The sequence below is a fragment of the Beauveria bassiana genome (genome assembly GCF_000280675.1).
Source record: "Beauveria bassiana ARSEF 2860 unplaced genomic scaffold BBA_S00006, whole genome shotgun sequence".
Lineage (NCBI taxonomy): Eukaryota > Fungi > Ascomycota > Sordariomycetes > Hypocreales > Cordycipitaceae > Beauveria > Beauveria bassiana.
In genome coordinates, this window is record NW_007930841.1 from 989062 (window position 1) to 1009210 (window position 20149).

Below are 20149 nucleotides of genomic sequence, written 5' to 3' on the forward strand. Positions count from 1 at the left end.
TATCCCGGCAGGGTGTTTCTGGAGCAGTTATATATATGGGCCACGGACCGCGGTGCATTGGTAAACATGGACTTGTTATTATTATGGATCATGAGATTAAGAGCAGGCATATTACATTATACACGGCATACATTCTATCCAGACCCGCGCAGTCAATTTTGCCAGTGCTAGTTTACATTTTTGTCCCAGTACATTGCACAGTAGCCAATTCTACTTTGTGATGCGCAGCGACGGCGGCGCAGATTTAATTCTTCTTCTTGGTAGTGAGGGCCTTGTCCTCGGTCTGCAGCGCAAACTCCTCACGCTCCCACATGAGCTCGACGGCGGCGCCAGCAGGACCAACCACGACATACAGCGTGGCAATCTTGGCCAGAAACGACACCACGTCGACGCACTTGCCCTCGTAGTGCTTGTAGGCGCGGGCGTGGAGCACGCTCGCCCAGAGCAGCAGCGACGTGGTGCCGAGGACGTAGTCCCAGCGGAGGAGGATGGTGGCGCCGTCGCCGAGCGTTTGAATCTGCGCGACGGGGTTGGCGGCCCAGGGCAGGATCGTCTCGAGCACCTTGGTCGGATGCAGAGAGACGGCGTAGTCCGGGTCAAAGATGGCGGGCGCAAGGGCCGCGCCGACGGTCACGGTCAGGGCGACGAGGTGCGACACGGCGGCGTTGGCAAAGGCAATGGCGTAGATGAAGCGCAGGGCGGCCGCGCTCTTCTTGCGGCCGGCGGGCGAGGGGCTGTCGCCGGCGGTGAGGACGCCGCCGAGGAGCAGGTGCGCGGCGGTCAGGCCAAAGGCCGTGTAGACGGGCCACGGCTGCCAGGCGGCGATGAGGAGCTGCTTGACGGCCGGGGTGTTCCAGGAGAGGGAGAGGGGGAGAATCATGGCGAGGCTGGGGACGGCGTTGCCGACGAGGAAGACGAGCGGCAGGGCCTGGAGCACGGCGTAGGGGATGTGCATGTTGGCGCGGGACGGCACGGAGGCGGAGGCGCTGGTGAGGAGGTGCAGGAAGCCGTAGACGGGCGTGGCAAAGGCCCAGGTGAGGGTCTGCGCAACGAGACCAAGAAATACAGTGCTGAGGAAGCAAAAGCAAAAAAGCCATTCACATGTTAGCCATACCAAAAAACGGGTAGCAAGTTTGGTTTTTTTGGGGAAGGGTTGAAGCAACCGACGTACAAGCTAGAAAGAGTCCAGGCGCTGCCGTCGCGCCAGGCTTCGAGGGTGACGAGCGTCCAGCTGGCGGCAAAAGTGCCGCCAAAGGCGATGGAGTGCAGAGTCAAGGCCGGATGGCCGTACGAGGTGACGGGCCAGAAGAAGATGACGAGCTTGGAGACGACCTCGTCGAGCTTGTGCAGGCCGGTCCAGTGGGTGCGCAGCGGCGTGCCGTCGGGCAGGGTGCCCTTGTGCCAGATTTCGTGGACAAGAGGTAAGAGGCCATTGGCATAGGAAAAGTAGCCGATGAAGTAGGGGACGGCGAGGGCGAGGCCGACGAGGGCGAGCGGCGCGAGTTTACCTGCCATGGTGGATGGGTGGTGGTGGTTGTTGTTGTTGTTCTTGCCGTTGTTTATGTCGAAATCCCTAAAAGATTGTCAAGCTGCGCGAACGATTTATCTCGATGCTTTTTCGTGTTTGTGCGACAAAACGTTGGCAAAGGGAGAGGACAGCTACAACAGGTTCAAAAGTGAGGGGTTTCACTCCCTTCTTTAACCGGCGCGCGCCGGCTTTGGTTAGTTGACCACTAACGCGCGCCAGCACCGAAAAGAAGAAGCAAAGAAAAAAACGTCCCGAGGCACAAGCGGCGGGCGGGCATCGGAAATCGGGGCAATTTATCCAGTTAAGCTAGCGGGCACGGAGGCCACGCTCGGCTGTCTACCTATTGACTACCTAGGCTGGGTTGTGCTAGCGCGGGGTAATCCAAATGTTTTATCCATATAAATTAGGCACGGCGAATTGACGACGAAGAGGGAAAAAAAAAGCATGTGCAAGGGACCAAGTCAATGCGCACTTGTTAATTATTTGTGTCCAGGAACCACATGTTGGCTCGACGGCTTTTATTTATGCCAGCTCCGGCATTGAGTGAAGACGGAGCCGGAGTGCTCGACTCGTCATACCCGCCGTTCCGGGCGGCATCGCGAGAACGTTCTGGGGATGAGAAAAAAGAGTGAAAAAAAAAATGACACATTTCTGGCCTTTGCATGTTATAGTGTCGTGTTCGTGTGCCTCAATGAGTGTGCTGATGTGCTGACAGACTCGATTTTATGCATGCCATGCAGAAACGCGCCCGATTCGGAGGCCAAGGCCACGCCTTGTAGTGCTGGCAAGACAAGACAGCGCCGATGACGCAGGTGCGTGCCAAGAGCAGAACATGTTCAGCTGGGCTGGGCTCTTTGCGGCTCAATCGAATCATTGTTCTAGATGGTTCAGTTCATGGCTTGCAGACGAAACCCTTTCGGATACAAAATTTTGCGATATCCGCCAACCGGGGGGCATTGCGTGAGATGTCCCGGAAAGCCACTAATTAATTTAAAACTAGCAGCCATCCATTCTTATTATTGCCTAGGTACCTAATTATGATCATGTTCGGTTCATCTCTAATTTTTAGCGCTAGATCTATGATAATCGCCCAACCTTGACTACTACTACTCCTTCCTGGGCTCGCTCGTTACACGACCGTTATTATAAGCCAACATTGTGCCCCAAACACGCTGGAGGGAAAAATATCCGTCTCGGACGCTGTGCATCCATCTCATTGTTTTCCCATGCAAGTCACAACGCTCCCACTTCCCGTAGTCAGCTCATACTCGCTCGTCGAGTGTTACAAAGTATTGCTTTATGGGTTGGTCGGGCGATGGACCGTAGATGACTGCATCTGCGTGCGGCCCAACGCATATCTGACTGGTAACTTCTTTGATTTGATCAGCTCATAGAGGCAAACTCTCAGCTCGACGCCACAAGGGCCAAGTCCGAGAAATGCAGGGAAAACAAAGCCCATCTGCACGATATACTCTGCACATGTAGCTTACTCTAGACGTCGGATAAGGGTCCGTTCGTCACGACCTGGGCTCTACCTTCAGCCTCTAAGCCCCCCAGAGAAACAGCGGGTGTTGCTATCGTCACCAATAGTCCTCTCTTTGCATCTCTTACATCTCGGAGAAGAAAAAAAAAACAGCTTCAGTATCCAAAAGTCGTCCGAGACTGGAGCGCGTAGCTGCTGCAATACCCGACACCATAGCGTAACACCCGCTCCGTCACGGGTCACGAAGCGCGCGCGGAGACACAGTACGAGACTGGCAGATTGACTGCTTATTGGTCACCTGCCACCAGAAAGCTCAACTCCTCTTTGATTTTGGTTTTTTTTTTTTTTTTTTTTTACTACATCACACTGCATGATATCCCAGTCAACAAACACTGCGTCAAACACTTGCAGCATTTGGCAGAAAAAGTCGCCTCATGTCTTATACGACCTCGCACATGGTCCAACTTTTACATGTCGGCTCCTCGATCCGGAGCCTCCTGATCTCAGCAGCATCATGGAGTGAGCTTCAATCTCACCCCGACTCGCTCGTGGCCAGCTGCCCACGACCAATGAGGGCTTGCTCCTCGCCCTTGCCGGCCGGCGACGACGGCGTGGCTGGGTTGGTTTCTGCTGCAAAAGAAAGGCCTTTTTTAGCATCGGGCCGCAGCCGCTACAAGGTCTCGTGTCTCTTTCAACGTCTGCTTCGCGATTCGATAGTTTTGAGTAACTCTATTTTGCTCAGAACAAATCAAGATTTTTTTCTTTGAGGTGACCGGGCATGATGTTTGTCGGCGCGATATAAAGAGGCACAGAATCCTACCCATATCTTCCTTTTTTTTTTTTTAATTCTTCACTCACATTTCCGACTCAGCAACTAGCTATATATACCTCTACCGTTTTCAGACAAGATGAAGTCTGTCGTCTTTGCTTCTCTCATCGCCAGCGCCCTCGCTGTGCCTACTGAGCTTGCTCCCCGTACCGACGTCTCCTCCTTGTGCCCAGCGGGCCTTTACAGCGTCCCCCAGTGCTGTGCCACTGACATCCTCGGTGTTGCTCGCCTTGACTGTAAGGCTCGTAAGTGTCCTCCTTGACCTGTGGAAGCTCAGAAATTGGGCTAACTTGCATTGTCTTCAATAGCCAAACAGACGCCTCGTAACGCAGATGAATTCAAGAACATATGCGCGAAGGGAGGCCAGCAGGCCGCATGCTGCGTTGTCCCCGTTGTATGTACCCAAACGTGACATTGAGCACAGTTGTATTCGCTAACTGAACCGGATAGGCTGGCCAGAGTCTCTTTTGCATGACCCCCGTCGGAATATAGGAATGTCGCCTTGCTACTGAGAAGCATCTGATTTCTTAGTACACACATTATCACATGGTAATGACTAGCCATGCATCGGCATGTATATTGATACTCAAAGACACAAACAATATACTGGATCCTTTTGTGTTTGATTCGCTCCCTCTTTGCCTCATCCGAGACTCTTTCTTTGAGTATTCCGTTCTTCCTGTCTTAGTTCTCGCCTCTCATCAATTTGGTTCTTCTTCGACTTCAGCTATTTCTCAAGGTGGCGGCAGGACCAAGGACATCGCACACCTTGTGTCCGTACGTAACCTTGCCTTGAACGATATTCTGGACATGAAGCTGTAAAATGCCTTCTATCTTGAGTGTACCATTTAACGAGACTCTTCAGGATGTTGTAGACGGCCTGTAGCTCATCCACTTCCGGGTAATCTGGCATCCATTTGGCTTGACTCATCAAAGAGCTCTCCATAGAGGCCCATCAGCTGCACCACGCAAATTTGTATAAATTGGCAAAGCTCAGTCATCATAAGAGAGTCGGGAGATTTACATGATTACTTTCAAATTCGCCTTTTTCGTTGCACCTCGCGTTGGAGACGACATGCTGGGACCATTCTTAGATTCGAATCGGCACCTTCAAAATCGGAATTGCTTCGAAGATTTAGATAAATAATAATGACTATAATAAGAATCATATTACTACTTTCCAGACTCCTTCCGCTGTACTTGTTCTTCATCTCGTGTCGGACCAGGCGGGCGCATCATTATTTATGGTGGACCCACCAATAATCTTCTGCCGCTGGACTGATCCGATTGATAACTCGTCTTCACTCACCTCTTAGGCTCCATTCCTACAACAACACCACTCGGTTCCATCGCGCCGCCATCGGGGAAAAAATCGCTGACACGCCACAGCGTCGCATGAGCATGGCACCATGAGAGGCTCTACAGCTCTCGCATCCTTTGGCCTGCTGCTGCTGCTGCCAGGGCGGTGCGCCGCCTCCGCCCCCGCGCTGGCGGGCACCAATACCTCCGCCTGGGCAGAAGACGGCCCGCTGTGCCTCCAGTCCTGCAAGGACAGCCTCTGGCGAATTCCCTTTGGCGACGTCCCCGAGGAGACGCGGCCTGCGCAGAAACTATGCACGAGTCGTCTGGAGCTGCGTTCCATGTACCTATGTTTTGGCCTCTACTGTCTGCCTGAGGCGAAGGATCTAGCCTACGGAGAATTGTATGAGACATGTCTCGCGCAAGAGGGCGTGAGCATTCCGCCGCTGGACATTGTCGCTGGATACACGCGAGAGCAGATCGGCGAGATGGACCGCGTGAATCGGGGCGATACGTTTGCGCCCGGCGACAAGGTCGATCAATTGATGATTCCTTCCAGCGCGCTCTTTGCCGCGTGGTACAGGACGTTGGTGCGTCTCACCGTCGATAAAGAGGGGGCTGCTTCGCTAACGAGATCGCAGGACGGATACAAATATGTCAGATTTTATCATGATAATTATGAGTATGTACTAGTTGGCCTTTGAAAAAAAAAAATGGTCGGTGCTAATCAGGACGCAGATACGCCACCTTGCTCTTCTGGGTCGTCGTGGTCGCTTTTGGCGCCGCTTACCGACTCTTCAAAGCTATTGCCTACATATTGAGCCCCAAAATTCCACTGACCTCTGGAAACGGAGTATATGGCTCGGCGACGCGATGGCTGCAAAGAAAAGTGATTCTCCCAGCGACATTTGGCCATCGCTGCGCACAGAGCATATGGTGGTGCACGATCCCACCGCGTGTCCAAACCCTCACTATAGCTGCCTTTGCTACTATTAACATTGTATTTTGCGTTCACGGCTATCGCCTGACTGCCGTAAATCTCTAGTAAGCAAAGCATCGGATTTCTACCACCAGCAGCGATTTGCTAACCTCGGCAAGTTTCCCGACAATCGAAAGGCAGATTCTCCGCTACGTATCGGATCGCACAGGCATCATCTCGTACGCCAATTTTCCCGCTATATGGCTATTTGGAATGCGCAATAATGTCGCCTTGTGGCTGACGGGGTGGGACTTTGGCACCTACAATAACTTTCATCGCTGGGTGGCGCGGATCGCGACCGTTCAGGCCGTGGTGCACTCGGTCGGCTACACCATCTTGGTCTTGCAAGGCGGCTGGGAGAAATTCGCAGCCTACTTTACGAGGTGGTGGTGGTGCGCTGGAGAGATTGCGACCGTCGTCATGTGTTTGCTGCTCGCATGCTCCGTTTACTGGATGCGACGGCAAAGATATGAGCTGTTCCTCATCCTGCACATTGTCATGTCGGTCGTCATCTTGGGCACCATGCTGGGCCACGTATCCATCTTTGGTGGCGATTATGACGGGCCGTTTTGGGCCGCCGTCGCCCTCTGGGTCGTGGATAGAGCCGTGCGCCTCGTTCGCGTGTTGCTTTTCAAGCCCAAGTCATGGTCGACGCGGGCCTCTGTGACCTATGACGTATCGTCGAATATAGTGCGTCTGCTGATCCCAGCGGGGGAGAAGATGTACAAAGTCCGCCCAGGAACATTCTACTACCTGTCCGTACTCGATGTGGCGCGCAGCTGGGAGAGCCACCCGTTTACGGTGGCAACTGTCCGTCGAGGAGATTCTCAAGTGGAACAAGCGCCTTTGCTCGGCACGGCTACTGAAGCTCTAGACGTGGAAGAAACAGAGGGCAAGATCGTGTCAGAGCCGGCATACATGACGTTTCTCATCCGGCCATACGACAGCTTCACGGAGCGCCTCAAAGACTTGGCTGCCGCGAAGCAGGAACCTTCGACAGTGCGCGTGCTGGTGGACGGCCCATACGGACACACGCTCCCGCTGCAACGATTCAGCCATGTCGTATTCATTGTCGGCGGCAGTGGTGTCGTCCTACCCCTGTCATATCTCAACCTTTTGACAAATGAAGCCGAGAACCAGCCATCTGTAGACATTCGCTGGGCCGTGCGCGAACCAGCATTTGCCAGAGATGTACTCGTCAACGAAATGTCAGACGCCTTCTCCAACGAGCGCATCTTTGTCAACTTGTACGCCCTACCGCGCGGCCATAATATCTTGGAGGATCTGTCGAGTCTCGTGAAAGAGCATATTGAGGAGCACCATGGTCGGCCGGATGTTCATGGCATCGTGGCGTCCAAGTTGGCTGAGCAGGGCATCGACAGTCTTGCTGTGGTGGTCTGTGGTCCGGCTGGTATGGCTGATGATGCGCGGAAAGCCGTCGTGGATGCCTTGGCGCACGCACCATTTAGCATTGAATATTTTGAAGAGCATTTCACTTGGTAGCGGGATTTTAATTTTCCATTTTAGAAAGCCCGGCGTTTTGTTTTGAATGTATTATAGACTAGCATTTACAAAGTACATGATTGGAAACTTGCAATATTATACATTCTGTCAGATGAGTCTTACTGCACCTAGACGTTTTACAGAGGACTAGATTGGAGATTTGCAATACTAAAGAATTTGTCAACTGCCTCTTTGCAAACCTAGGCAGCCGGCAAGTCAAGAAGAGGCTCGTCCTTGTAGTCAATGTCCCTTTCGATGCCACTCCCCGCCACGAGCGCAAAGTCGACCAGACTCAGCTTCTGGCCCTCGTCATTCGGCCACGTGTGCCGCATAAACGCCGCCATCATGTCGAGCCCGTTGTGCAGCGCGCCGCTCGTCCAGAGCTTGCCGTCGTGCACGTAGCGCTTCTCGACCCAGGCGGCGGCGTCGGGCGCCATGGCACGCAGCTGCGGCAGCATGAGGCGCGGGCCTGTGACGGTCTTGCCGGCGACGAGGCCGGCAGCGACGGCGACGAGCACGCCGCCGCAGACGGTCATGAAGGCGGTGCAGGCGTCGTAGGATTTCTGGATAAAGGCCCGCTCGTTGGCGGTCAGGACGTAGTCGATGTGGCTGGCGCCGACAAGGACAATGTCTAGAGGGGGGCAGGTAGCGAAGGAGTCCTACAGGAAATGGTCAGCATTGTCTTCTTTTCATTTACTCAGTTCTCAAATATTTCATCATGTTTGTTTGTTCTGTAACGGCAACTGAAGGAATACGTACAGTAGGAGTGACGTGGAGGCCGCTGCTCAGTTCGCGCGTGTCCTTGCTGCCATTCTCAGAGACCCAGTGAAACTCAATCGGCAGGCCCTGGTTCTTCAGAGCTTCCGGGATGACCGTGGGCATGGCCTCGAGAAACTTGTGGCTTAGGCCGTGGAGCAGATCGACAGGCACGACGTCGAGCGCCTCGGTGATGCTGCGAGCGCGTGCAAAAGTCGCGGTGTTAGACGGAGATATGACCGGAGGTGGCTCGGAGATGGGGGGTGGGCACACCGGCCGGGCCGGGCGGGGTAAGACGAACCTGTTCATGAGGACGACGCCGACATGGATGGGACGAGTAGGCTTGGTAAGGCTGAATTCGGGCATTTTTGAGATTGAACAGAGCTTAAATGGAATGAATGTAGGTTATGTGGTGATTTCGCAAGTTGAAATTGTGTGATCCTGGTCCTATTTTGCATCTTTTTCGGCGTGCTTCTTATACATGGATGGCGGCGCATTGTGGGGGGCCAAGTTCCGTGCCGCACCGGATCTAAGATACCCAGGTACGGATTTTCACTGCCACGCACCATTGGGACGGTGCGGCGCCGAATGGGACAGTGCGGCCGCCGAATAGGACAGTGCGGCGCCGAATGAGGAAATGCAAGTAAAGGGCCGATAGATAGCTCCGTTCCGAGTTCCGGATAACGCTAGTTAGCAAGGCCGACATCCGGACTACCGATGACTAAGAGGCGTTACTGAACCCAGGTAGCCTCGGCGCCATAGCCTTCAAGCATTACGGTTGCAGTTGCAGGTTGGATCAAGCCTTGCAATTACCTACGCCAGTCTGTGAGCCGGCGTGGCGGCGGATGCGGCAGTGGCAACTCGTTGAGTTAACTCCGAGGCCACGCACGCGACGAGCCGAGAGTGGCAGGGCTGACGAGTCATTATTTGGCTGATGCCGCAAAACCACTGCGCCAGGCTCGATAAGGAAATTGATTCGCCCTGCGAGAATGGCTGATTTGGGAAACATGCTTCGGACGGGCCTATACCAACAAATTTGAAGGAAGAACTTCGATGCGGACAGAAGGGAGGAAAGTTCGCGTCGCTGTGTATAAGAGCTCTAAAGTGCCGCAGTATTGAAAGTTTCGGCAAGCGAGCAGAAATCATCTAGAAAAAGAGTCTTGATATCCTCACACAATCTATTATTGACACTGCTATCACCAAAGGCTGCATAAATACGTCACAATGGTCCAGTACGCGAAGAACCAGCCTGCAGGCTTTGTGGACCACATTAGCAAGGTTGCCATTATTGGTGTAAGTATATTCACAGTCGACAGGCTTGCCCATGTGCTGACTTGACAGGCTGGTGGTAATGTCGGCAAGCACATGACACAAGCTCTTCTACAGACCGGAAAGCACACCGTTACTGCTCTCACCCGCATCGGCAGCAAAAGCGTACTACCCGAGGGCGTCATCAAGGCCCCCGTCGACTACGCCAACGAGGAGTCCCTCGTTGGGGCGCTCAAGGGCTAGCAACTCCTCATCGTGTCCATGGCAGTCTCGGGCGGCGCCCCACCGCTGAAGCGATTGTCATGTCGGCGGCGGGCAAGGCGGGCGTGCCCCGGGTGATGCCGACATGCCACGGCACTGATAATGATAACAAGAAGCTCATGGAGGAGAACCTGACGGGCGCGCTCGTGTATGCCAACATTGCGGCGGCGGAGAAGCATGGGCTATCGTGGACGACGATGAACTGCTCGTTCTGGTACGAGTTCTCGCTCATGAGCGACAACTGCTACGGCATCGACATTGCGAAGCGCAGGGCGATGCTATTTGGTCAGGGCGATGTGCGCATCTGCACGTCGACGTGGCTGCAGTGCGGCCGGGCGGCGGCGGCGTTTCTGAGCCTCAAGGTGCTTCCTGAAGATGAGCAGGATGCAGATGTGACCATGGAGAGGTGGCGCAACAGGCCGCTGTTCATCAAGAGCTTCGTGGCCTCGCTGCGCGACATGTTGGACAGCCTGTACAAGGTGCTGGCCACGACGGATAAGGACTGGACAGTGGAACAGGTCGACGCGCAGAGACGATACGACGAGGGCAAGAAGCTGCTAGGCGGGCCGGAGGGCTACTTGGGCTTCTCGCATTGCCTGTACACGCGCACGTTTTTTGAGAATGGCGGCGGTGACTTTAGCGACCAGGTGGTGAACGAGAAGCTGGGCCTGCCAGAGGAGGACATGGAGGAGGCGACCGAGAGGGCGATGGACATGGCCCTGAGTGCGGGCGAGTTTGAGTATTCCAAGGTGCCGGCTTAGATAGGGTTGGTGGTGGTTTCGGATGAGTTGCTGTGGTGTTGCAGTATGAGGGTATTTGTTGTACCACGGGGTCTGTTGAGATGCAGGTTGAGGTGCGTGTTTGTCGGCTCAGTGGGTGGATGTTGAAAGGGGCGATGATAGCTGACGATGTACTTGTATATTCTATCTGACGCATTCGAGCCGTAAGCTAGCTTGGCCCCAACAAACTCAAACGGCCTAGGCTAGAACCGAAGTGATGCTGTATTTAGGGCATTGTGGTAAAGTGGGAGGAAAGAGGTTGATGGTGAGGTTTCGGTGGTGAGTCTGGTGACATCAGACCGCTGTGTGCACTAATTCTATCGAGCCCCACAGCGGGCACCAGCAGAGCTTCGGCTACCTCAATTGCCAAAAAGAAGCGTTGGCTAAGGTACAGACTCTTGAGGCTTTAGTCCAGTTGATCCAACTCTCTGTGTGCTCTCTTGGCCCTCACAACGGCCCAACGGGGTCATTTACCTGATTTTCTCATGATTGTACCACGCCGAATGACTGTTCAAGCCTTGTGGTACCTCTATGTTCTACATGCTGCAACACCATGTACTCAGGCAAGGTAGGTACTAGGTAACTAGGTAGGTACTTGATCGCCCCATGCCATCGTCGATTGCAAGTGCACCTCGCGGCTCCGTCGGAGCATTTGCCCCTCTGCTATTGACAATTGCTAAGCTGTCGAGACCCGACTCAATTTCGATTTTCGGCCGTGCCACACCAAAAGACCATGCTCCTAGAATTTTCACCATGCTCCTCATATAAGCTCTCTATCGTCCCTGCATCACTCTGCCACCACTCGGTCACCCCTCACAACTCTGCCGCTGGACCCTGGTCTGGTCAACAGCCCACTCCGTCGATCAAAGCGTCATCCTGCAGCACCAACAGCAGCAGCAGAGCTAGCTCCTCAGCACCCACCGAGCCACATCTACCGCGGGGCACCGCTATCGTCGCCCGCGACTTTCCTTCTTCTCCAACATGAGCCCAGCAACCATGACGTCTCGCGAGGTCTTTTTACTGCCTCTCAACGACGATGGTTCCCCCGATGTGGCCGGCCAGTATATTTACCTCGCGCCCAAGTCCAGAGAACCCGTCATCGTCCGCTTCGTCATCGAGGGCGCCTCCTCCATTTGCCGCCATGGCAGCCTATGGGTCAACATCCCCAGCAAGGGCCAAGAATTTCGCCGCGACAAGTTTCGCGAGTTTCCGTAAGTAACACGGCTCACTTTCAGGCTTCATCACATCAGTTGGCTTGTTTCTGACTTGGTACAGCTTGAAACCCGACTTTAACCGCTCCATTGAAATCTCCGTTCCTATATACGAAGCAGGCGCCTTTGCCTTCTATACCACCTACGCCGAACTGCCTGACCTACGACCGACCCTAGATGCCGCCGCCCACGAGTCGCTCAAGCAGACACCAACCTACTATATTGATGTTGCTCCCCGTCTGACCCTCGACGGTCGCGCACTGCCGCTTCCCGCCCTATCTGTCTTCTCCATCATAAGCAAATTCATGGGCCGCTATCCTCAGGATTGGGACGCCCATCTCAGTGGCATCAGCGAAAGGGGATACAACATGGTTCACTTCACCCCTCTGCAACTCCGTGGTGAATCCAATTCGCCCTACAGTCTCTACGACCAGCTCAGCTGGGACCCCATGTGTTTTCCAAATGGCGAACAAGACGTTAAGCGCATGATCGATAGCTTGGAAAAGAGGCACTCCCTGCTAAGTTTGACCGATATTGTCTTGAATCATACCGCCAGCAACACGCAATGGCTGCAGGAACACCCAGAAGCTGGCTACAATCTTGTTACCGCGCCTTGGCTCCAGTCTGCCTATGAGCTCGACACCAAGCTTCTAGAGCTAGGCGACAAGCTCCAACAGCTGGGCTTACCCGTGGACCCCAAATCTTCAGACGACGTCTTGAAAATCATGGAAGCCGTGAAGAATAACGTCTTGGCAGAGTTGCGTCTTTGGGAATACTATGTGCTGGCTGTAGATGCCAATGCTGACGCCATTGTCCAAGCTTGGGTGGACGGCAAGACCTTTGCGCCCCCTAAAGAGGCAGGCGAATCGTTTTCTCTTCAAGGTCTCGAAGAGAGCAAACTCGCCGACCAAGTTGCATTCGTTAAAACATTTGGTCTCAACGGCCTTGATCACCTGGGCGAGCGATTCAGGCGCACTGTCGACCCCGCTATCGGCGCGACCGTCTTATCCTTTGCTCTCGGTAAGTATCAAGGAGATGGCCACTCTGCAAGCAAGGGTGCCGCCAGAGCAAAGACGACCAAGATATTGGATGCTCTCAATGTACCATTTTACGAGGAATACGATACCGATATAAAAGAGGCATTAGAACAGCTGTTCAACAGAATCAAATATGTTCGCTTGGATGAACATGGACCCAAGCTCGGCCCAATCAACAAAAAGAATCCCCTCATCGAATCATACTTTACCCGTCTCCCTCAAACGGAGGCCACCTCCAAACTCAAGCCCGAGGAGAAGGCCCTAGTCAACAATGGCTGGGTTTGGGGCGGTAATGCCCTGGTCGACCATGCTGGACCTCAATCAAAGGTATACCTCCGCCGAGAGGTCATCATTTGGGGTGACTGCGTAAAGCTCCGGTATGGTTCCAAGCCACAAGACAGCCCGTGGCTCTGGGAACACATGACCAAGTACGCTCGTCTGCTTGCCAAGTATTTCGTCGGCCTGCGCATCGACAACTGCCACTCTACCCCCATTCACGTTGCGGAACACATTCTTGACGAAGCCAGACGAGTGAGACCCGACTTGTATGTCGTTGCAGAATTGTTCTCAGGCTCGGAAGAGACAGATTACATTTTTGTCAAGCGTCTCGGCCTTAGCTCACTTATTCGCGAAGCTATGCAAGCCTGGAGCACCGCGGAATTGAGCCGCTTGGTGCATCGCCATGGTGGCAGCCCTATTGGTAGCTTCGAGGTCGATGAGGTTTCCACCACTGACACAACCAGCGACAAGGGCAACTTGTCGAGGGAAATCATCAAACAGATTCGACCTACACCAGTTCACGCTCTCTTCATGGACTGCACACACGACAATGAGACTCCTGCACAGAAACGAGATGCCCGCGATACTCTTCCCAATGCCGCCCTCGTAAGCATGTGCTCAAGCGCCACTGGCAGCGTGATGGGTTACGACGAAATTTACCCAAGGTTGATTGACCTCGTCAACGAGACTCGCCTCTACACTTCAGAGTCATCGCGGTCTCCACCCGAGGGCACGACAGGCACGAATGGTATTGGTGGTGTAAAGAAGCTTCTCAACCAGATACACACTCTTATGGGCAAAGACGCATACGACGAAACCCACATTCACCACGAAGACCAGTATATCACTGTCCACAGAGTTCACCCCAAGTCGAGAAAGGGATACTTCCTCATCGCTCACACGGCTTTCCCTGGCTATGGCAATGGCCGGGCGTCCATTGCCCCGGTTGAGCTTAACGGGACCAAGGTCCAGCACCTGGGCAGCTGGATGTTGGAAGTTGATGCAAGCGAAGAGGAGACGGCTAAGGTACTTGGTGATGACAAGTATTTACGTGGTTTGCCCAGCAAGGTGGTCGCTATCACTGGCATCGATGTTGAGCAGAGGGGAGACGATGCAATCATTACAGTTCGGGAAAAGTTTCCTCCCGGGAGTATCGCTCTATTCGAAACGTGGATTCCTGCGGCCGAGCATTCAGCAGGTCTCGACACCTACGTCACATCGGGAGCTAGAGAGGCTTGGAAGGACCTCAACCTCATCGATCTCAACTTTTTGATGTACCGTTGCGAGGCAGAGGAGAGAGATGCCACCGATGGCGCAGACGGTGTATATGATATTCCTAGCCACGGCAAGCTTGTCTACGCCGGTGTTCAAGGCTGGTGGAGCGTCTTGAAGGACATCATTCACAACAACGACTTGGCACACCCGCTTTGTCAGAATCTTCGAGATGGTGCTTGGGCTCTGGATTTTCTCCAAGGAAGAATTGAGCGACAAAGCAAGCTTCCGGGCCAGGACCGGCTCATTGCACCGGGACAATGGTTTAAAGACAGATTTGAGGCCATCAAAGCCATCCCCAGCTTTCTGTTACCTCGTTATTTTGCACTGGTAATAAGGACCGCCTATCAAGCTAGCTGGAGCAAATCTCTCGAGCTCATGTCACCCAGCATCGAAAAGAGTCAATGGTTCCTTCAGAGCCTAGCCTTGGTTAGCGTTCAGCAGACTGGACTAGTCAAGTCTGCCTCACTCTGGCCGGAAAAGAAGGTGCCATCCATTGCCGCTGGTCTACCACATTTTGCAGTTGAATGGGCGAGATGCTGGGGGCGTGATGTCTTCATCTCTATTCGTGGTTTGTTCCTCGGAACCGAGCGTTATGACGAGGCAAAGGAGCACATCCTTGCTTTCGCCAGTGTCTTGAAGCACGGCATGATTCCCAATCTATTAAGCAGCGGCGACGCACCGCGATACAACTCGAGAGATTCAATTTGGTTCTTTCTACAAACCATCCAGGACTACGTGAAACTCGCGCCCGAGGGCCTCGACTTGCTCAAAGTCAAGGTACCACGGCGTTTTCTTCCATACGATGACACTTGGTTCCCAACCAATGATCCACGTGCCTATTCTAAGGAAAGCACGATCGAGGAGGTCATCCAAGAGGCTCTTCAAAGACATGCTACCGGTATGAAGTATCGTGAAGCCAATGCCGGACCTCAGATCGATTCGCAGATGAAAGACGAGGGTTTCAACCAGAGCATTCATGTAGACTGGACGACTGGCATCATTTTTGGTGGCAATCAGTCGAACTGCGGCACATGGATGGACAAGATGGGCGAAAGTGAGCGTGCTGGCTCCAAGGGCATTCCCGGAACGCCTCGCGATGGCGCTGCTATTGAGATCACGGGCTTATTGTACAGCACGGTCAAATGGCTAGCTGGCCTGCACAAGGATGGAAAATTTCGTCATGAGGGCGTGACCAAGTCAGACAATGGCTCTGTATCTTATGTCAAGTGGGCCGAGCTGCTCAAGTCTAACTTTGAGCGCTGCTACTACGTTCCTCTCTCCCCAAACGATGATGGCAAGTACGATGTCAACCCAAAGATTATCAACCGCCGTGGCATGTACAAGGATCTGTACAAATCTGGCAAGGAATACGAAGACTACCAGTTGCGAGCCAACTTCCCTATTGCCATGACGGTTGCGTCCGACTTGTTTGATGAGAAGCACGCAATGGAGGCACTGTGCCTCGCGGACCGTGTGCTGCGCGGGCCGACGGGCATGGCGACACTGGATCCGAGCGACCTCAACTACCGGCCGTACTACAGAAACAGCGAAGACAGCGACGACTTTGCGACGAGCAAGGGCCGCAATTACCACCAGGGACCGGAGTGGCTGTGGCCCACAGGCTTCTTTCTGCGCGCGTTGCTCAAATTTGACCTCAAGCGGCGGACGACGGCCGAGGGTCGTATCGAGGCGTTTCAGCAGGTGACGAGGCGGCTGGCTGGGTGCAAGAAAATGATTCGAGAGTCGCCGTGGGCGGGCCTCACGGAGCTTACGCAGAAGAATGGAGAGTACTGTCCAGACTCGGTAAGTGATTCTTTTGAGCTCCAGAGACTTCATTTGATGAAATATGAAATTTAGAAGCTAATAATTTTTTTAACAGAGTCCTACGCAAGCGTGGTCGGCGAGCTGCTTGATTGATTTGTACATGGATGCGCGGGAAGAGGCGGAGCGTCATTGATTGGTAGAGGTAGCAAGAGCAAGTACACGAGAGCTGTGGATGAAAAAGCATAACATAGAAGGCATTATTTTTGTCTAATAAAATTTAGTCGTATTGATCAATCACGGAGGGATCGCGTAGAAGACATTACTTCTTGTTGAAGTAAACGTTCCTTTGAATTCATTGATCAACGGAGAAGAAGCCACGTGCAAGGCATTGTTTGTTTGCTGAATACAAAGAGATGCAGGGAGCAAGAATTACTTATAAGGCACTTCTGTTTTGAAGAGGATTTGTATGCGTATTGATTTATCCAAAGAATAAGAAACCATGTAAAACGAGTTTGTTCTACAAAACTTTGCCGTGCATCGTGCGTCTGTGTATCAAGACTTCCGTTGTACTCCGAATCCCAAAGATTAAATTATGAACAAAGAGATCATATTGCGTAGATGCAGAGCATCGAGGGAAAGTCGACGCGAGCATCGTCCAGACTGGCAAGTGTTTCGTGCCCACTGTGTCATGGTGGTTTCTTCCTCCTCTAGTGCATTGCGTATATATAAATAAACCGAGAATTCAAGGAAAAGAAAACGCGGGCAAAAAGAAAACTGTTGAAGCCAGAGGAAAAAAGCAACGGCGCCCAAAACTCCACGTGTTTTATAGGCCCTGGGTTGGCGAAAAGAAGCTCGCGTGGGCAGAATGCAAAAGTCGTAGGGGGAAATAAGGAAACGACAACTGTGTCTGAAGTCATGTACAAGATTTGTGCTTGGCGTTGCATCTTGTCAAGATGATGCCAATAACACTATGAGGATAAAGAGTGGAACACATCTGCTCCTGTGAAAAGACCAGGGAGATGCTGGGTGGTCAAGTGTCGAAGGCGCGTCGGAGCCGTCGGTCAGGGCGCAGCTTTAAACTTCGAGATGGCGGAAGCGCGCTGCTGCTGCCAATGCAGTGTTGGGAGGGAAATCAAACAAGAAAGAAGACGAGGATGCAAGGTCGTGTCATCAGCAGTGAAGTAACACTTTGAAAAAGACGCAAATGATGCAAAAGACGGGTCAAGAACTCTACGTTCATGCCAATACCAAGAGCGTAATCATTTGACCATTTTTTACCAATCAACTGGCAGGCGGTCTCACGTTCTCGAGGTGACAGTCCACTTCTTCTTTTGCTTGGGCTTCTCAGTCGACTCAAACTTGGGATAGCCAGCCTCGGAATTGTTCGAGTAGGTCATTGGCGCGGCCGAGTCGGAGCTGGGCACGGCGGCCGGGCCCCAAGAGGGCCGGGAGGCAGAGCCGGACTGCTTCTGGCCGAGCGAGGTTTGACGGTCCTTGCGGCGGAGGTAGCGGCGGCGCCAGATGCAGGCGCCGATCCAGACGCCAGCAATGACGACAATCAGGACGACAAGCATGATAACCCATTGCCAGTGGTTGGAGATCCTAGAGATGGTCAGTACCCATCATTTCGGGAATTCAGAGGAACAGAGGTCGAGGGACTCACCAGTCGCCGCTCTTCTTGCTGCTGCTGCTAGTGTTGGAAGTCCCCGTGGCTCCGCCCTTGGCACTCGTCGTCGTCTTGGTAGTGCCACCTGTAGCAGTAACGTGGCAGAGGCTGCCGAACCAGCTGGCGACTGAGCTTTGGCCGCCCTGCTCGCCGGAGCAGACATCGTTGCAGACAGCATCAGTGGCGGTGGAGAGGGCAACAACGTTTTGGTTGATGCAGAAGCAGGCTTCGTAGTTGGAGACGGGGCCGGAAGGGATGACGGGGGGGACGCAGTTGGCGTTGGCGTCATAGAGGGCCTTGCAGGAAACGGCACAGGCGGGCAGCTTGTTGCGGTCGCCAAAAGGGACGATGGTGGTGACTGGTCCTTGGGCAGCTGTGCGTGGTTAAAACGACTGTCGGGCAAGATATTGTTCATAAATAAGAACGTACCCATTGTGATTGATTTAAAGACGTCAGTGTATGATGATGTGAAGGCGTTCTACACGCGACGGTTTAGGAAGCTGGTGGAATATGTGGACCGGGCGGTACGAAAATCCAACAAAAGGGTAGTGACGAAATCGACAGCGCAGCAGTCGACCGAGCACTTGGGGGCGATGGTATCGCTACAATATAAAATTGGAGATGTAGAGGCGCAAAAAAGGCGAATATAGATAGTGAGAGCGACGAAAAGATATTTTCAAGCAAGCGTGACGGGAAGGATGATGCGCGAATCGTATGTTGTTGCCGGCAGTGTCTCAGATTGGGCACTTTGTGGCGGCTAGCAGAGAACGCAAGGGCGAGGTCGAGAAAAAAACGGGTTCGAGACTACCGACAAGTTCGTTCAAGTATTGGTGCGATTCAGAATGGTTATTTGACGAAAATGGTTTTTTTTCGTCGCTATTTGATGTTGATGAATGAGTTGCGAGGCGATGAGACCGTTGGACGTTTGTGAAGCGAGCGTAGGTTTCGATGGCCTAGGCGTTGCTGCCGTTGGGTTTTGGGGGCGCCGTGAGGTATTATTCCTTCTATGGAGCCGCAGGCTGTGAAACGAGGGGACAGGGACGGCGTTGTCGCAGACGCGGAAAAGGGCACGAGGACGAGCGTATGATGACGGGACGGCGAGAGGCGTAGGAGAGGACTGAAGGAATTGATGGTGTTTGGGGGAGGAAGAGTGAGGGAGAAAAAGAGGTATGGAATGGAATGAATGGAGAGGCTGGATGAGGATTAGCGGATGAGGAATCCTGTAACTGGACGGATCTGGGACAGTTTTCAGTGCAACAGTGGTCCAATAGAGTGGTCCAATGGAGGTGGCCTAGTGGCTGTACGGAGTAAATAGCGGTTTTACTTTGTGGGCTCTTTGACTCTTTGGCTTTTTGGCTTTTTCGTGGCTTTGCTGCTAAAATGTGCGGTTGGGAACACTAACAGCTGGCACTTGACAAGGGGCTGCGCGTCCCTGCTCTACAATAGTAATTGGCTACAGAATACGAAATGTCCCCCGCGAGGTGCATGTACCAGCTGTTACTAGCGCAAATACGGGCGCCACAAAACGCTTACCAGCCAGCGTCCTTGGCGCGTGGCTGTACCGTGGTCTGCTGCCATGGCATGGCATGCATGGTAAAAACAAATCAAATAGATAGTACTACACGCAGAAGTATCGAGCTCATTGCAATTTTCTATTTCGATTTTCATACTGGCGCGTACCTGCATCTGCATGGAGCCTGGCTGGGGCACCGCTGACTGCAGCCCCCAACCGACATGGGGGAGTCGCTGCGATCGTCAACGATCTGCGCCGGAGTGAGGGATTCACGTCCTGAGCCCGCAGTCAGGATTCGATGTGATTTAATTCGGGCTTCCAAATGGGCAGCCTCGAGAACAAATTGTCAGTTGGAAGAGTGCACATCATGCGAGCAGTCTTCTGCTTGTTGAGCCAAGCAGTTTGTCGTGGCCCATATTTCTGGGAAACATGTACCTGAGCCTAGAAATCTTTTTGCGCCAGATACGAGATGATAATAGTTATTTAATCTACGGAGTACGGATACATGCCAATTCATAGTTGTTGCCAACTATCAATTGACCAAGCCTAGTTCTCCTAATCAGCCTGGGCGCGTAATAAGGGCCGGGCCGCACAGGCGGCACAGCTTGCGCCCTTGCAGCTCATTGCGTTTGTACTCGGATTTTCCTGTAGAGACATGCTTTTCTCAAACGTGTTTTCTTCTTTTACCAGCGCTGTGTCTTCCTTTTCAGCTCTCTAG

The 20149-nt window shown here is 53.2% G+C and overlaps 7 protein-coding genes across 7 annotated transcripts; 4 read left to right on the top strand and 3 right to left on the bottom strand.

The window, feature by feature from the left end:
* Nucleotides 1-244: 244 nt before the first annotated feature.
* BBA_03070 (atmA protein) lies at nucleotides 245-1515 on the bottom strand (the record flags this gene model as incomplete). The annotated part of the gene is made up of 2 exons (XM_008598167.1): nucleotides 245-1070; nucleotides 1172-1515. 2 exons carry the CDS (start codon nucleotides 1513-1515, stop codon nucleotides 245-247), a joined length of 1170 nt encoding a protein of 389 aa, XP_008596389.1.
* A 2404-nt stretch (nucleotides 1516-3919) lies between these two features.
* On the top strand, nucleotides 3920-4332 carry BBA_03071 (hydrophobin-like protein; the record flags this gene model as incomplete). The annotated part of the gene is made up of 3 exons (XM_008598168.1): nucleotides 3920-4085; nucleotides 4149-4234; nucleotides 4291-4332. The coding sequence occupies 3 exons, from the start codon at nucleotides 3920-3922 to the stop codon at nucleotides 4330-4332; spliced, it is 294 nt and encodes a 97-aa protein (XP_008596390.1).
* Nucleotides 4333-5249: 917 nt separating this feature from the next.
* BBA_03072 (ferric reductase like transmembrane component) lies at nucleotides 5250-7621 on the top strand (the record flags this gene model as incomplete). Its single annotated transcript, XM_008598169.1, has 4 exons — nucleotides 5250-5729; nucleotides 5781-5821; nucleotides 5878-6183; nucleotides 6238-7621. 4 exons carry the CDS (start codon nucleotides 5250-5252, stop codon nucleotides 7619-7621), a joined length of 2211 nt encoding a protein of 736 aa, XP_008596391.1.
* A 200-nt stretch (nucleotides 7622-7821) lies between these two features.
* BBA_03073 (DJ-1/PfpI family protein) lies at nucleotides 7822-8743 on the bottom strand (the record flags this gene model as incomplete). Its single annotated transcript, XM_008598170.1, has 3 exons — nucleotides 7822-8280; nucleotides 8381-8573; nucleotides 8679-8743. 3 exons carry the CDS (start codon nucleotides 8741-8743, stop codon nucleotides 7822-7824), a joined length of 717 nt encoding a protein of 238 aa, XP_008596392.1.
* Nucleotides 8744-9601: 858 nt separating this feature from the next.
* BBA_03074 (oxidoreductase CipA, putative) lies at nucleotides 9602-10668 on the top strand (the record flags this gene model as incomplete). The annotated part of the gene is made up of 3 exons (XM_008598171.1): nucleotides 9602-9670; nucleotides 9719-9861; nucleotides 9915-10668. The coding sequence occupies 3 exons, from the start codon at nucleotides 9602-9604 to the stop codon at nucleotides 10666-10668; spliced, it is 966 nt and encodes a 321-aa protein (XP_008596393.1).
* Nucleotides 10669-11667: 999 nt separating this feature from the next.
* Nucleotides 11668-16445, top strand: BBA_03075 (glycoside hydrolase family 13; the record flags this gene model as incomplete). The annotated part of the gene is made up of 3 exons (XM_008598172.1): nucleotides 11668-11897; nucleotides 11962-16291; nucleotides 16368-16445. 3 exons carry the CDS (start codon nucleotides 11668-11670, stop codon nucleotides 16443-16445), a joined length of 4638 nt encoding a protein of 1545 aa, XP_008596394.1.
* Nucleotides 16446-17550: 1105 nt separating this feature from the next.
* Nucleotides 17551-19496, bottom strand: BBA_03076 (uncharacterized protein; the record flags this gene model as incomplete). The annotated part of the gene is made up of 4 exons (XM_008598173.1): nucleotides 17551-17854; nucleotides 17916-18291; nucleotides 18348-18396; nucleotides 19452-19496. 4 exons carry the CDS (start codon nucleotides 19494-19496, stop codon nucleotides 17551-17553), a joined length of 774 nt encoding a protein of 257 aa, XP_008596395.1.
* Nucleotides 19497-20149: the final 653 nt, after the last annotated feature.